General features: G+C 46.2%; 1 protein-coding gene across 1 annotated transcript in view; it reads right to left on the reverse strand.

The window, feature by feature from the left end:
• LOC122793655 (cyclin-L1-like) overlaps window positions 1-17,795 on the reverse strand; it is a 652,856-nt gene that overhangs the window by 552,526 nt on the left and 82,535 nt on the right. The window contains exon 2 of the mRNA XM_044061873.1: window positions 15,349-15,423. Within this exon, the coding sequence (XP_043917808.1) occupies window positions 15,349-15,423 (75 nt within the window). The remainder of the gene's footprint in view (window positions 1-15,348; window positions 15,424-17,795) is intronic.

A 17,795-nucleotide genomic window follows, 5' to 3' on the forward strand; every position in this document is an offset into this window, starting at 1 on the left:
ACTGGTAGGATTGGCCAGGGAAAGAGTCCCTGGAACCCTGGTTACACGGACCCCCTCTGCCCCGAAAAGGTAGTCTTCCCTGTGTGTTTCCCCCTCTGCCTCTAGGGGAGAGCTCGGCCTGTTTCTCACGGAAGGACCCAGAGACATTTTGTACCATATCTTCCCACTCTTCTGGTTTCTAGAGAAAGCCCGTTGAGGGGAATAACCCACGACAAAAAGGGTCTTACCATCCTGTTCACATCTGGCCAGTGTGCTTTTAACCTTGGGTCCAAACAATGAAGAGGCTTCGATGGAAGCGTTGAGAAAGGAAGCCTTGAAGGGTTCCGCGAAATTACACAAGCGCATCCAGCGTGTCATCTCAGAATAATGCCTGAACTCGCCGCTCTAGCTGCTCCTTCTGATGCATGAGATATCAGGCGCATGGAGGAGTTGGATATCGATTCAATGGTGGCTAGCTGAGAGGCCACTTTGTCATGGACCTCATCAGACACAGCACCAGCCAAAGTTTCAGAGAACTCAGAAATTAAATCTTTGAGGCCTGGTAAAGTGTGCCATATAGTTTAGGGACCTGGTTGCAAAAGTATGCTTCCCTATTCTGTCCAGAGCCCGGGACTTCTTGTTGGGCGGATGGACAGTCTGGCTTTCTTCTTCCGCCAGGTCCTTTTTTGTTGCGGCCGCCACCACCAAAGCATCTACAGGAAGACCTTTGGACCATTGGGGATCAGTAGCAGGAGGGGACAAAACTTTATCTGGCCTCCGGGGAATGGCCTCAATGGTGTCAGGAGCTTTCCACGCATGCTGCACGACGAGCCGGACCAGTTCGTCGGCAGGTGGAGTAACCCAGGAGGCGCGAAAGGCCTGCAGGAACACAGACTGGGTTCGAGGGCTGCCAGTCACCTCTCTGTTTAAGAATTTCAAGAATATTATCAAAGGATACCTCAGAGGGTGAGCGAGGGGACCCTTTCCCCATCATCAAAGTCTGTGTCTTCAGTAAGGGACTCCTCTGTGGAGTCCATGCGCTTCCTATTGCACAAGCTTTTTTGATGAACTTCCTCAGAGGGAGAAGCTTGGGGAAGCAGTGCAAAAGGGGTCTCCTGTGGGAGTATATCCTGAGGCCCTTGCATCTGGTGTCCGCTAGGAGCGACTTGTGTACAATGCGGTCCAGAGGAGGGTGGGTAGAGTGATAGCACAGGATTGCCAAACGACGCCAGAGCCTTCTCCATTAGCGGGAAGGCCAGTCCACCTGAAGAGGGGTGAGTGGCCAGGGCAGGGGTCACCCCTAAGTGGCTTAGCCTGCCGACTCTGAGTCCCTGGATGGCTGTGAGACACCAAATTACGTACGCCACAGCTGACATCCTGGGTCGTAGCAAAACTCTCCTGCCACAAAGGCAACTGCGGCTCCTTAGTGAGGTCCATAAAGGGAACCATAGAGGGGGAAGACTGTGCTATATCAAGGGGCTTCACAGGCAGTGAAGGCTGTAAAGGACTGAACTACAGGTGTCTGCACCGAGGAAATCGGTGCCGAAGTCATGGTCTGCACTGACGAAAAGGTCGGTACCGAAGTGGTTGTCATCACTAAAGCTGAAACCAAAAATAAATGGTGCTGTTAACTGAATGGTCGGTGCTGATAGGGTAAGTCGGAGCCAAAAAGGCAATGGGCGTCAAAAAGTCCACTGACATTGTGGCAGTCTGCATCGACTGGACAGTCGGTGCCAGTAAAGAAGTCTGAACAGAGGAGCCCCTCGGTACCGATACAGTAAAGGGCACGCTAGTCAGTGCCGAAGTCACAGATGTCTCCAATGGCCTCGGTGCCGAAGGTCTAGGTACCGAAAGCGCTGGAGCTGAAGAAGTCAAATCCGAACTGGAAAGCTTAGCTTTCTTGGGTCTCGGTTCCTGGGAGTCCCCAGCAGGGGACGAAGGAAGAGACTTGGCCTTTATATGTTCATCAATCTTTCTTATGGGATCTTTGAGGGATTGAAGCCTCAGACCCAGAAATAGCCTCTGAAAAGGGAGATTTAAGTAGCCCCTTCAATATTAACTTTTTTTTTCTCTCTATCAACGTCCTGTTAGAGAAATTCTTACAAATCATGCAGGGCGGGTCAACTGTTAAATGAGGCACACTCAAGCAATAGACACACAGGGAATGCGCATCTGAAGAAGGTAATTTATGGTCACAATCTAAACATCTTTTAAATCCTGGACTACCTTTTTTATCTGCCATGATAAAAAGAAAGAAGGAAACCCAGAAAAAAATACCAGCAATGGTACAAGAATTACCCGAAGGTAAGGAAAGGGAGTTTACCAACAATGGTAAAAAAGAAATTACCTCGCGATAAAGGTAGAGGAAAGGAAGAGAGGATTCAAGAAAGGACAGTCGCTAAATGCGATAGGGTAAGAGAAAACAGTCTAACAACTTTTCTGTGAGAAAAAGCTGTTTTAGCTCATGAGAAGTAGCTTGACACGACCGAATGGTGACGCAGCAAACGAAATCTGGGGAAACAGGGAGAGGGGAATTCTGGGTAAGAGTTTTAGCTCGAGAGTTTGTAGCTGACGCGAGCTTGGAAGATGGCCGGCTCAGTTCCAAGGTCGGAACAATACCCACACGTAAGGAATGAACGAGGATCAACAATATCAGATTAAGGTCTTCAAACCATTCTTATCATTTGTTTTTTAGGCATAGAGGCTTGACCATGCAGTCTGGGCGTCAGTTTTCTAGACATGGTTCGAGTTTTAGGCCTTGAAGAAGACGACGGCGTCGGTGTTAATACGCAAGTCAGTAGGCTTGACTACACCCTCAGAAGCTGGTGCCTGCACAGTGGCTCTGGACACATCCAAGGTAGAGACATCCGCAGGTTCCACAGTTGAAGCATCTCGCGGCATACAGGACTCCTAATGGGTCTCAGTAGAGGCCTGCGAATCTGAAGTAGCAGGTATCAGGGGCTGCAAAAGCACCTAGCACCCAAGTACCAGCGAACTGGTGACTGGCTTAGGAGAAGTGTCGTTGGCAGCTGTGGACCTTGGCGTCTCTGTCTTTACCTACATTCCAAAAAACCCAAAGATAATCAGACGGCTTACCGAAGACATATCGGGATAATTAAACTGAGCACCAAAATATTTAGAAGCATAAATATACAGACGACGGATAGTTTGTGGTTTAAATAAGGCACAAAAAACTGACAGCGAGGTACGTCGTGGTCAGGGCCTAGGCAAGGAATACAGTACGAATGAAAATCTTTATGAGGTATTTGCTTTAAACAAGTAATGCAATTATTTACTTTTACTGACATCTGTTTAGCTGCGGTGGTGGTGCTGCGGTAGCGTTGTCGCCTCATAGCAAGACACTGTCCCGTTCGATTCTCAGCTAGAGCGTCTTCTGTGTGGAGGCATACATGAATGGGGTGTGCCTTCGTTGAAGGTTGTGCGTCAGGGCTGGTAACCGGGTATGTAAAAATCCACTACCAATCATTAGCGGACCGGAGTTCCGCTGTGGCGACCCCTAACCGGGAAAAGCCGAAAGACACAAACAAACTGACATCTGTTTAGAGCAAGAAAAAGTTTCCCCAACGGGGTACTTAGCTTTTAGTTGAAGACTTTGGTTCTGAAACTCGAAAACGAAAATTTCAGGAGTCAGCCGACCGGCACTTGCGAACTGCTTCTGCTTCGGGCACCACACAGCAAGAAAGACTGATGTAATGGCGTCTGCTGCATGTTTTATACCCCTGACGACCTGACGTCATGGAAGAAGGGACAGCAACTAACGCAGGACCCAAGACTTTGTTAACCAGACTGACTGAGGGCTACTGCAAGCAGATAACCCAAATGTGATGACTGCAACAGTGAAAAACGAAGAACATGACTGAATTGCGAACAATAAGGAGGTGGAAAAAAATGTTCTTCAGAATCAAGATATCGATGAGGATGGATAAAAATTTGAGGCGTACCTCCCTAGGATAGCAAGAAGCTAACAAAGTGAAGGAGTTTCAAATTACAAAGAAAAACTACTGATGTACTGATGGATAAGGAAGGTACCAGTTTTCAGTTATTTTGTTTGCCTCAGTGAACTGCTGTACACAATAACGGAGCACAGAATCACCAAACCCCAGGTATTACACACCTGTACTATTTGCACCATGACATGCTTGTTGAGAATTGAAATGTCAATTTCATCACCAGCAGTGGACTAAGCCTAGCTACATTAATGAATAATGGGAGCAGGGAGAAAGGATCACAAAGGCCAGACACTGGTGAATGCGACAGTATGTAAAAGTATTTATACAAGCTCTGTGGTACACACGCAGTAAATACGTAGCACTACAATACATGCAACTAGATAGGTACGGGATCTAATCTCAGTACCGGCGACTAATCTCAACTGACACACGATAAGACTACATTTTTTTAAATAAAGGAAGATACTCTCTTATCTAGGGTTGCCACCCTTAGTTGTGGCTAAAACCGGAGTAAAGCCACACCCCTCGCATCACCACCAACCCTGCCCACCCCCTCTCCCGACCATATTCCGCCCATCTTGTGACATCACTTAGTGGGAAACTCCCTCTTTTCCCATTCCTGCTGCCTGTTTTCGGCTGATTTACTATGCTTTTTTACAGAAAAGCATAGTAAATCAGCCAATTTACAAACTCCGATAGTCTGTTCCCTTTTTTGAAACAGAATACCGGAGTTTGTACAGTGTTTCCGGACTACCGGGGAATCAGTTTGATTTCCGGATAGTCTGGGGAAAAAAACGGAGGGGTGGCAACCGTACTCTTATCTATACAAGGCCATAAAAACTGTTCTAAAATAAACCTTCAAAAATTAACAACTATGAATTTAATAAATCATGTAGGAATTGTTGACAATGTTATCAAGCACAGTGAAACCTTGAACACTTGGCATTAATGGCGTTCTACCTTGGGGGGGGGGGGGTGAGCCCCTTTCAAATGCTACCCAAACAAGTAAAATAAAGTATGGTGTGTGTGGGTCTTAATGGAGGCAAATGCTACATTGCATGCACAAAAATGCACGGAATAACTTCCCATCCACCACTTCTACTTCAAAACCAATTAAAGCATCAGGTTCATAGAAGGTTATTACGCTAACAGCCCTACACCCCTTACAAGCCTAGCCATATTTATCCTGAGTTGCCCAGCTGTCGGTGGTTAGGAGAAGTTCACAGAGGTTAAGTGTCTACAGTAGTTAATGCCAACTTCTCTGTCCAGCAAGGATATGCAAACCAACCTAAGAGTGAATTTGCTGTCACCCACCCATTAATCCAGATTGCATTTGAAGAGGGTCAGGGAGGGGGGCTCTTTCATACGAACTGAAAGCTTGATGTCCCTTCTATATCACTACTGCAGTATTCTTCAAAGAAGGGATGTCCTGTGCCAGGAAAATCACCACCCGTGCCAGTATGGTAAAGTTTGAAAAGAATCTCGATTGCTCCATACGTCAAATTTATGCTCCTTGTACAGAATACAGGGCATAAAAGGGACGTTGGACACAACTACCCAGAACGTCTTTTGCCGCAAGTTCGGACACCGTTACCAGTTGGTCTGAAAATGTTTTTGACAATACAGTGATGTGGTATGTCAACAAGCAGGTGGCCATGAAATCTTACCTCCTCTGCAGAACAGCACTTCAGACATGGGAGAGGGCTCTCAGTCAACTCTTCAGGCAGTATACATTCCTTCAGAGCACAATCTTGCGGCAGACTCTCTGAGCAGGTCCAAAACACAAGCTTACAAATGGATGCTGCACAGAGACGTGTTCCTGGAGAGTGTCCATCAGTGGGGTATTCATCAGGTAGACTTTTTTTTTTGCCTCCCTTCTGAACAGGCAACTTCCACTCATCTGTTCCAGAGTGCCATGCCATCTGACCTGGAAAACGGACATCCTATCCTTTCCATGGAAGAGGAGGTTTCTTTACGCTTTCCCTCTACTTCCAAGAGTCCTGCAAAAGACTCAGCTGGACTCTCCAAAAATCTTGCAAGTGACTCCCTTTTGACCACGACAGCACTGGCTTCCTCCTCAATGCATCTGGCCAGGGGCAATCTTCACAAATTACCTCACCGGCTGGAACTCACACAGGACAAGGCTCTTTCATCCATCCCCACTTGTCCACTCTGCAGCTGACATCGTGGGCGACAGGGTTTTGATCTCTTTCAGGCATGATCTTTTCCGACGACATGCTCAGGGTTTTAAAGGAGGCAATGAAGCCCTCAACTACAAAATCTTATATGTTCAAAAGTAGAGAGATTTTCGGTCTGGTGCCATGATCGTAACCAGGACCCTTTCTTGTTCAGTTGCGGTCCCTGTGGTACTCTCATACTTGTGTGCATTGCTCCAGACTGGCTTGGCATATTTTTCTGTGAAAGCCCATTTGTCAGCCATCCCTAGTTGTCTGCCCTTTCTTAAAGGCATCCTGCATATTCAGCATCCAAGAAAACCTATTCTTCCTCCTTGGGAACTTAATTTTGTTTTGGAAGAACTGACATGGTCTCCTTTTGGGCCTGCAGATTCTGCTTCACTGCAACACTGTACCTGGAAGACAGTTCTGTTGCTGGCTCTTACTTCTGCTTTGAGGGCTTCTGAGCTCCAGGCCCATATGGCTATTCCTTTTTTTTGTTTTTTCACATGGACAGGGTATCCCTTCTTTTATGCCCAAAGTGACCCCCCCACCCTTTCCTCAGTCTGCTACCGAGAGGGACCTGCATACCTTGGATTTGCACAGACAGCTCAGGTCCTATTTGGATAAAACTGGAACTATTCATAAGTTTGATCAGCTTTTTGTTTCCCTTCATCCCAGGTGTTTGGATTTGGCCGTCTCCAAGCAAACCATCTCCTCCTGGATATCTAAGGCAATTTATTTTATGGCAAGTCTCTGTCTGCTTCTGTTAGAGCTCATTCTACTAGCGACGTTCCCTCTTCTGGTGCCTTCTTCAAGGGGTTGGACACAAATTCCAACCCTGAAGCAGATACTTGGCCTTCTGTACATATAGTTTCCAGGGCCAGAGAAGGTTTAGCTGAAAATGCAGAGCTCTTATCAGCCTTCAATCTCTCATTCTGTTTTATGAGCTTTTTTATTCTCACTTTTTTCAAGACTACTGCAACAGTGATATAAAAGGGCACGATATAGAAGGACACAATACAGTTGTGTACAATCTTACCATAACACAGCAGATGTCCTTCTCTTCACCGTTGCAGAATTTGCTCCCTCCCTCCAACCCACTCTTTTTTTATTCTACGCTTTTTCCTTCTGGATGTGCATGGGCCCCTTTGTCCTATGACAACTGTTCTCTTCTGGGGCAACTCAGTTCTGGGTAGTTGCGTCTGTATGTTCTTTTTATGCCCTACACTCTGTACAAGGAGCATAAATGTCACATACAGAGCAAACATATTTTTCAAGCTCGACCATACTGGCCGAATGACAGACTGCCCAGGACGGGACATTCCTTCTTTCAAGAATACTGCAATAGTGAAGAGAAGGACATCCACTTTTACGGTAAGATTTTACATAAAGTACAGTTTTGTACCTACCATAAATGTAGATGTCCGAACTGGATAGCATCTGCAGTCATAACAAATGGGTTGTCCTGTCGTCAGGCAGCCCTTCGGTCGGCCGGATTCCAAAGTCTGGGTCCGGCTTCGGCTGATGTCGCACTTCACCCGACGTCATCTCTGCTGGTCTTCGGGTATAAAGGCATCAGCCGACGCCATTTTCCTCAGTGTTTCTTGCCCCAGATGCCAATTGCCCTCTTGGAAGTCTAAATTTTGGAGAAATGCCAATGTTTCCAAAAAAGTAGAAGGCAAACACAAAAAATAAGCATGTATGTACATATATACAAACAAATACACCATAAGAGACTCCCCCCCAGCTAGCTATTAGGAGGGTAAATACCCTAGGAGTACCACAGAGGGGAAGGAGGGAGGGTAATCCTGACTGCAGATGCTATCCAGTTCGGATATCTACATTTATGGTAGGTACAAAACTGTCCTTCATGGATGCATCTGCAGTCATAACAAATGGGTAGAATACCATAGCCAAACTAGGGGAGGAGGAAGAAAAATTATGGTGTGGTTAGGATCCCTTGCAGTACAGCAGTGGCAAACCCTGCTCGGGATCTAGAATATAGAGGTAAATTATAATGCTTGGCAAATGTATGCACGGAGGTCCAAGTAGCCGCCTCAATAATGTCCTTGGTTGCCACTCCTCGTAAGAAAGCTGTGGTAGTGGCTGTAGCCCTTGTAGAGTGAGGCCTTATGTTCTGTGGAATTGGTTTTCCATGGTAGGAGTAACAGAATCTTATGCAATTTCCTATCCATTTGGAGATTGTCTGTTTGGAAATTGCTTTTCCTTCCCTTCCTGTTGCATATACTACAAAAGGCTGGTCAGTTTTTCTGTTACTTTTGGTTCTGTCCAGGTAGTAGCGTAACTGTCTATGTACATCCAAGGTATGCAGCATTCTTTCCCCTCTGTTTTGTGGATTGGGAAAGAAGGTAGGTAGGTGGATTGCCTGGTTTAAAGACACTCTGGATACCACCTTAGGCATAAATGTAGGATTAGTTCTCATGGACACCCTATCTTGATGGAAGATTAGGAAGGGTTGCACTGCCATTAAGGCCTGTAGTTCTGAAACCCTCCTTGCTGAGGTAATTGCCAGTAGGAAAGCAGTTTTCCATGACAGGTGTTGTAGATCTGCTGTTGCTGCTGGTTCAAACGGAGGGAGTGTCAACTTTTCTAGCACAAAGTTCAAGTCCCATGCTGGTAATGGTGGTTTCCTAGGAGGTTTTACATTCTTGATCCCTCTGAGGAACTGCCTGAGTAGAGGATGTGAAAAGACAGGTGGATCAAAGCTGTATTCTGCTGAAATAGCTGATGCATGTATCTTGATGGAGGAATAGGACAGGCCTGTATGTAGAAGCTCTGCCAAGTACTCCAGAATGTTAGCAATATCTATGTTAGACACATCTTTTCCTCTTTCAGTACTCCAAATGACAAACCTTTTCCATTTTCCTGCATAGTTCCTTCTTGTTGAAGGTCTGCGGGCTTCAAGGATAATGTCTTTAACCCTTTGGGAAAGATCTGGGTTAGTTGCTGCTATGTGATGTTCCAAGCCGTCAGTTGCAGGGTTTTTAGGTTTGGATGCATGATGTTGTAGTTGTTCTGAGTTAACATCAAAGGCATCAGGGGTATTGACCACATTTTCTCCCGAGACATGCTCCTCAGCAGAGGGTACCAGTGTTGTCTTGGCCAGTTCGGAGCTATCAGGATTATCCTTGGACGTTCCTCTTTGATTTTCAGTAGTACCTTGTGCATCAAGGGAAGAGGTGGAAATGCATATGCTGTCAGGCCTTTCCAGCTGAAGGATAGAGAGTCCACCTTCCATGCAAGTGGGTGGAATGTCCTTGTGCAGAATTTTTTGAGCTGGTGATTGAGTGGGGAAGCGAATAGATCTATTTGTGGCATTCCCCATTTCTTTGTGATGGCCTTGAAGATGTCCGGGTGTAGCATCCATTCGTGAGCATCCGAGGTGGTTCTGCTTAACATGTCTGCTCGGGTGTTCTCTTTTCCCGGTACAAATATTGCCTGTAACTGGATGTTGTAGCTGAGAGCCAGATTCCAAAGGTCCAAAGTCATTCTGCATAGGGGGTATGAATGAGTGCCTCCCTGTTTGTTGATGTACCACATGACTGTGGTGTTGTCTGTCCTTATCATCAAATGGCCTTCTTTGAGGAATGGTCTGAATTTTTGGATTGCCAGTTTTACTGCCAGCATTTCTTTTTGGTTTATGTGCAGGTGCAGTTGGTCCTGAGTCCACAATCCTTGTATGCATTTGTCCAGCATGTGCGCCCCCCATCCTAGGTCTGAGGCGTCCGTTGTGATGGTTTGGCTTGCTCAAAAGTTGTGGAAGGGTAAGCCTGGGTTTGACTGGCATGTTTGAGCCCACCATGCATGGGATTAGTGGTATTTCTGTTTCTAAGCTGTGCCTGTGTTGAGACCATAAATTCTTTAGGTACCACTGTAGCTTTCTCATATGTAGTCTGGCATGTGGGACCAAGATTATGCATGATGCCATGAAGCCCAAGGCCTGCAGAACTTTTCTTGCTGTTAGTTTGTTCTGCTTTGTTAATGCCAAGAAGTAAAGAGGGAGCTCTTTTTGTTTTTCTGCAGTTAGGAATGCCATTTGTTTTACTGTGTCCAATTCTGCGCCCAAGAATGTTCTTGTTTGGGATGGTATCAGCCTTGACTTTTGTAAATTGACTGTGTATCCCAGGGCTTGTAGCAAGTAAATGACCCTTTGTAAATGTGTTGTCAGCTTGCTTTTGTTGTCCGCTTGTAACAGGCAGTCGTCCAGGTATGGATAAATTTGGATTCCCTGTACTCTGCAGTGAGCGATTACTGATGCCAGGCATTTTGTGAATACTCTGGGTGCAGTAGATAAGCCAAAGGGCAATGCTGAGAATTGATAATGCTCTGATCCTGCAAGAAATCTGAGGTATCTTCTGCAATTTGGTCGAATGGGGACGTGCAGGTATGCCTCCTTGAGATCTAGAGTTACCAGCCAACACTCCTTGCCCAGCATGGGAAGAAGTTGCTGTAGGGTCAGCATTTTGAATTTTGGGACAATGATGTATGTGTTTAAGATGGACAGGTCGAGAATAGGTCTCCAACTTTTCTCTTTTCTTGGTACTAGGAAGAGTCTGGAGTAGAATCCTTTGCCCTGTTCTGTTATTGGTACTCTTTCCACAGCTCTCATCTTTGTTAATTCCGTTATCTGCTGCAGAGCTTCTATTTTTTTGATTTGGAGGCAGGTTTGGCATTCCTCTTTTTACTGGTAAGGTGTGGAAGTGGAAGCGGTAGCCTTGGTCTATGGTTTGCAAAATCCACTTGTCTTTTGTGATATAGTGCCAATTTTTCGAAAATAAGGCTAACTTTCCGCCTAATGGTGCTGCTATTTGCTCCCTGGTAGGCGGAGTTAGAGCCAAGTCACTGTGATTGTCCTGTTGCAGTGGCAGTGGTTGTGTCTGTGCCTCGGTTATTGCCTTGCCACTGTCGTCCTCTGTAGGCACCTCCTCTGGATTGATTTCTGCCTCTAGAGCGTCTATTCCTGCCCCTTTGGGATCTTGTGGAGTCAGGAAAGGACCAATTTTTGGCAAGCCAGTTCCTGCTAAACCTTGGGGGCTGAACCTGTAAGAAATCTTTAACTGTTTGTACAGATTTTGCCTTTTCTTCCATTTTCTTCATTACCTGCTGGGCAGGTGTACCAAATAGACTGGCCTTATCCATAGCAGCATCTAATAGCTTTGCTTTAACATGATCCGGTAAGACCTGTTCTTTCAACCATGCATGCCTTCTTATCACTGTGCCAGTCATGGCTGATCTAAATGAAGCCTCCAGTGCATCATAGCCATATTTTAAGGAATGGTTACTAACCTGTTGGATGTTATTCACCATTTCTAAAACATATTTCTTATCTAAAGATTCATCAGAGGACAGTTTTTTTAGTTAACTGATCAAGCATAAACTCTTGGTATTGGATCATGTGAAACTGACAGTTTAAAGCTCTAGCTGAGAGAGTAGCAGAGGTGTAAACTTTTTCCCCATCTCTAAGGACCTGGATTCCCTTTCAGAAGGAATAGGGTTTTGCTGTGGTCGAGGCTACTGCCTTAGGCCCCTGGGAAATAGTTTCGGGGTCTGCAAGTGGGGCCTTGTATAGGTGGTGATGAGTGTCTGGCACCCTGTAAAATCTATCTGGTTTGGCAGGGGCTGGAGGTAAAGAATCAAGAGCAGTGCAGACATCATTAAATGCATCATCCACAACAGGCAGAACAGAAAGTATAGCTAAGGGCCTATGTTGTGGTAAGTGCAGAAAAGTCCTAAGCCTTTTTCTTGAATCTGAGAAATCTTGTCCCTGCCATTGGAATTGTTCTCTCATGGCATGTAAGGTTTCCCCAAAGGAAAATTCCTCTGGTGGAGAGGCAGCTGGAATGGATTCTTCAGCATCGGAGTCTTCATAAGTAGAAAAAGGATCCTCTGGCTGGTCTGTAATGTCCGAGTCATCCGCAGAATCAGAGGACACTGGCTCGGGGGGCTCTGCTCTAGGTCTCTTTTCTGGGGGCTGAGAGGCCCTGTCTGGGTGAGATTGGGATCCCCTAATCAACGATATTAAATCTTCTGCCAGAGTAAGCATTTGTGAACTAGAAGTGGGCCTGTGTGAGGGGGGTTTAACAGGCACCGATTTAGCAGATTTGGCTGCTTTAGCCCTGGCAAAGGCCTTGATAGACATGGCTGCAGGGGGTCTAGCAGCACCACGTGCTGGGGTAGAGACATCCAAAGGGATGGTGTCTGATAAATCACTAGAAACCACAGTTGTAGGCAAAATTTCTGAGGCCGATTCAGGTAAGGTAGCAGGAGCCTCAGTAGTAGTCATGGATTCGGCTGAAGATTGACCAGTTTTCTCGGTTTCGGCCGAAACAGAGACACTCGTGGCTTGCTTAACCGTGGTTTCGTCCGAAACCGCGGACCGCGAGTGTCGGTCTTTTTCTTTGTGTTTTTTAACAATTTGGGTAGTCGGAGGATCCGACGGCATAATGTACGCAAAATCTGAGCGAAAAACTGTTCAGCAAACTCCGACCCGACGCCTAAGCGTTCGCCGGTTGAAGGAAGCACAGGCGATCAGGCTGCTACGTCGTGGTCTGGGCCTAAGCAAGGCAGACAGTAAGAGTGGAAATCTTTATGAGGTATTTGTTTCCCACAAGTTAAACAGTTATTGACTTTTTCTGACATCGGCTGAGGCAAGAAAGAGCCCCAACGGGGTACTTAGCTTTTTAGAAGTCTTCGAAGTAGTATTCGGTAGTAGTAATCTCTGGATCTGACCGACTGGCACTTGCGAACAGCTTCTGCTTCGCCACGCGGCAAGAAAGACTGAGGAAAATGGCGTCGGCTGATGCCTTTATACCCGAAGACCAGCAGAGATGACGTCGGGTGAAGTGCGACATCAGCCGAAGCCGGACCCAGACTTTGGAATCCGGCCGACCGAAGGGCTGTCTGACGACAGGACAACCCATTTGTTATGACTGCAGATGCATCCATGAAGGACATCTATACTTTCCAGAGAAGTGTCAGTCACTGGGAAATGCATTTCTCCCTCTAGCATGACCTGTTCTGGTCAGAGGCTAGGTTAAGATCCATGGACCGAGTGACCCTCCTGCAGTTTGATTTACAAATGTGTAACATTTTCATCAGGGCCCAGTCAGAGATTGCCCTGTAAACCAGGCAAAGGTCACCCCTTAGCAACCCATAGGAGATGGAATACATAGTGACAGGTCTTTCAGCCTTTCCATGCAAAACTTGTTTTGTGTACCCTGTAATTTCTTGGCAATAAACCTGAGGTCTCTCCAATTGTTGCAGGTGTCTGGTGAGGTGTACACAAAAGGGAGCAACACACTCAATTACTGGCCTGATGAGGGTGAGTATAATGGAACAACAAAATCTTTTATCTAGAAGGGCTGCCTTTACTTATAAGATGTGTAACATAAAATGTCCTTGCTACTGTGGATACGCGGTGGTCAAAGTTCAGATTACTATCAACTTGAGTACCCAGATCACATACCATTGGGTCTACACGTAGGGGGGGGGGGAGCTGTCTATAATGTAATTTACAGGGATGTCAGCTTTCCCAAATGGAATAATGATGCATTTTTTGCATTTAGCTTGAATCCATGGCATTAGCATCAATCATTTTTGTCTGCGTTAACCCTGTCTGCAGTACATTAACATCACTGGGGGACTCCATGATTGCTCCCAATTTGCAATAGTCGCAAACTCGGTCAGGCACAGGCCATCCAAGTTTGCCTGGACTTCGGAAAAAAAAAAATTCCAAACACTAAAGGGCCCAGTACAGACCCCGGTTGTATGCCACTGGTGACTAGTCTTCTGTTAGAGGTGAAGTCACCCACTTTGACAGTAGGTGTCCTGTCAGTGAGCCAGTTAGCTACCCACACGGTAATGTAGGGTTTAAAACCTCCAATTGGAAGAGTTTCGTTGCAATACCCAAATGGAGGATTGTGTCAAATGCCTTGTCTAGGTCAAGATAGCCAGTATGCATGATCTTTCCCTCCTCTAGGGCCTTGGTAACTTTCTTGGAAAAAAAAAAAAGTCAACTATGTTTAGCAGGCATGAACTACCTTTTAACAAATTCAAAATAGGTTGGGTCCAGAGTTTGGAGATTACCTATGTCCTTGTCAAGTTCCACTAAGGATTCTTTCCATGGTCTTGCAGATGAGGCTAGTCAAGATTATAGGCCTATAATTCCCAGAGTCGGTTGATGGTACCACTTTGTGCAGAGGGACTATTGTTGCTGTTCTTCATTCCACTGGAACATAGCCAGCTCACAGGCTGTGGTTAAACAGGGATCCAAGTGGGTCTGCTAGGTCATGTTTTAAGTTGTTTAAAAGGCAACCTGGGATGTCATATGGTTCCAGTGATGCCGCATTTTCGGCTTGCACATTCGAGTGTGCCGATATGACATGTTCTCTTGAGATGATAACATGGGGAGGAATGTGTGTGTGTGTGTGTGTGTGTGTGTGTGTGTGTGTGTGTGTGTGTGTGTGTGTGTGTGTGTGTGTCAGCTACTTGGGCAGGGACACAAAGCACTGGTTGGACGGAGAGGGTGCTGGAGGTCTTCGCATGGCCACTCGGCTGAGGTCTCGCCCCTATAGCTGTGCCAGTAGGGATCTGGAGAAAGAGGAAGAAACCAGCCCTAGACTGACTGTGATCTGTGTGTTCTTAAGGGAAATTGTACTTTACTGTGTTAACTTGTCGTTGTCCTCCAGTGTGAATGCCCCCTGGTTGTTGCCAGTGGTGAGGATTCAGGCTCCTTGATTACTGGGCCAGTGCAGGAGCATCACACCTGCTTTAAATAAAAATGCAGTACACTGCCCACGTGTGTTTCTGTACAATTATAACAACGAATGACATGAAGTAACTATGAGAAACAGCGTTACTACTAAATTAAGAACACTTGTGCTTCAAATACACAAAATAGCTGCAAGAAAAAAATTACATTCCACTTTTCGCAAACATCACAGCTGTTTGAATCCAGGTGACTGTCGGTCAATCAATGCAAGAGGCTCAATTTTCATGTGATGTCACGAGAGCAAATAATCCAGACAATCTCCTGAGTTTATGCCACTATATTCATGTTAAACTGCATTATTTTTGTTCTGCATTCAGCTTCAGTATATTCAAACAGATTTAATCCACCATTAAACAGAAAACTGCAACATAACAGAATTCTCAGAATCTGTCACTCAATGCAATGCAGTCACCACATGCACTCTTCTTACCTCCATAATATGCTTTACAAAAGATTTTGAGTAATAGAACCGCTGGAATAAAACCTGGCTGGTTGCCATAGCCACCTACAAGAGGCAAGAAAATGCATGTGATTAGATTTTACAAGTACACCTCTACTACAAAAGTACATGTTGCTAAGAATTCAGGAGCCAGCCCAACTTCCTGGTTATCAAAATTAGAAGTTATGTACTCACCATAACGTTCCATCTGAGTAGGTGTATTCATTTGTCTGCAACCTGTGGGTTATGGATCCGATATCGGATCCGAACCGGCATGGTTATCCAGCTATGGATCCAAGCTCTCAGCTCCTCCCCTCACCCATAATGCCCTGCTCTACCCTCATGACCTCAGATCGAGTTTGCCAAAGCAACAATACCCTAAAAAGGGTAACAAGGAATATGCAGGAAACTGAAAGGCCAGGGGATAGGAGGGCGGGATGGTTGCAGACAATGAATACACCTACTCAGATGGAACGTTATGGTGAGTACATAACTTCTAAATCTGAAGTAGGATATTCATTTGTCTGCAACCTGTGGGACAGAGTCCCCAGCTACCTGAATCTTGGGCGCCATCATGGAAGGATATTCCGAGCACCTGGAGCCAAAGGATGCTCTACCCCTAGATGCAAGATCCAACTTATAGTGAGAAATAAATGTATGAGATGAAGCCCACGTGGCTGCTGCACAAATATCATCTAGAGGAATCCTAGCCTTGAAGGCTGCCGAGGTAGATACTGACCGGTTGAATGAGCATGAACACCCCGGTGCGGCCTTCCTGACGCTTGATAAGCCAATAAAATGCACTGTGAAATCCAGCGGACAGAGAAACTTTAGAAATTGGCTTGCCCAAATTGAATTTTGCAAAGGAAATAAACAGCTGGTCGGATTGCCTATGACCGCTGTCCTGTTGAGATAAAATCTAAGTTGCCTGTGAACATCTAAGGAGTGTAGATTATATTCACATTTGATTTCGTACTTAGGAAGAAAACAGGGAGGTTAATGGACTGATTGATGTTTGCTTCAGAAGCGAATGTAGGAAGGAAGGACGGGTTGGTCCTGAGGGAGACACGGTCCGGATGAAAAACCAAGGAAGTAGGTTTAGCTGACAAAGCTTGAAGTTCAGAAACCCTCCTGGCTGATGTAATGGCTACCAAAAAGGCTGTCTTGTAGGACAAAAATTTGAGATCCACAGAGCTGGCTCGAAAGGGGGAGCGGTCAAGGCCTGTAGGACCAAAGAAAGGTCCCAAGGAGGAACTGCTTGTTTTATAGGGGCCTAAGAAGGAAAGTACCTTTAAGAAATGTTTTACACAATTTGGCTGACATAAGAGGGTTAGAATCTTGACCAATGTGATAGTGAGAAATTGCCGCCAGTTGAACTTTGACTGTGGAACTGCTGGCACCATCATTAAAAGAGAGGTTAGAAAATCAAGCACTACAGGGAGAGGAACCGTGAAGGATTCAGGCCTTGCCGCCCGCCCACACAGAGAAACGTTTCCATTTGCTTCGTAAACCTTTCTAGTGGATGGTTTATGAGCCGCCACCAAAATAGCCTTTACCGTGAAGAAATACCGAGTCCTTATCAAGAGTGCAACTGGAGCAGCCAACCGGTCAGCTTCAGGTTGTCCAGGTTCGGAGGAGGAATGGAGGATGGATGGGATATCAGATCCGGATGGGATCCAGAATCCAAGGAGGATTCACCGAGTGAGACCTTAGGAAGGGGAACCAGATCTGTCGAGGCCAGAATGGAGCAATGAGAATCATTCTGCAACCCACCCGAGAAGCTTTCTGAAGAACTTGCAGCATCAGAGGCAAGGGTGGATAGGCATACAGAAGACCGGGTGGCCAAGCATGCACCAGAGCGTCTCTTGGGGTACCTCCGGAGGAGGTATTAGAGCGAAAAACTGTCGCACTTGGTGTTTGAGGGAGAAGCAAAAGATCGCATGAAGGGTTCCCCACCGTGCGAATATGCGTTCCGCTACTTGACAATTGAGAGACCACTCGTAAGGGGTCAGAATGGTGCGACTGAGCTTGTCCGCTAGGATGTTGGACCGACCGAATGTGCGTTGCTATGAGAAAGCGATTGGTGGAGATTGCCCATTCCCAAACTCTCATGGCCTCTCGACAAAGAGGGTAAGACCTTGTTCCCCTTGCTTGTTGATGTACCAGACAACAGACATATTGTCCGATTGAATCGCAATTGTTCCCAAGGGAAGAAAGTCCTGAAGTGCTAGCAACGCTAAGAGCACTGCTCTCATCTCTAGAACATTGATATGCAGTAAGGTCTCTGAATCGCTCCACGTGCCTTGGACTGTCCGCCCGCAGTGCCCCCACCCGAGGCGGAGGCGTCCGTGGTCACCGTGGCGAGAGGGGAGAAGCACAAAATGGGCGACCCTCGTGGAGATCCGGGAGTGGAGCCACCACAAGAGGGACCGCTTGCA

This window comes from Protopterus annectens, chromosome 2.part0 (assembly GCF_019279795.1).
Source record: "Protopterus annectens isolate FY-2018-M chromosome 2.part0, PAN1.0, whole genome shotgun sequence".
Lineage (NCBI taxonomy): Eukaryota > Metazoa > Chordata > Ceratodontiformes > Protopteridae > Protopterus > Protopterus annectens.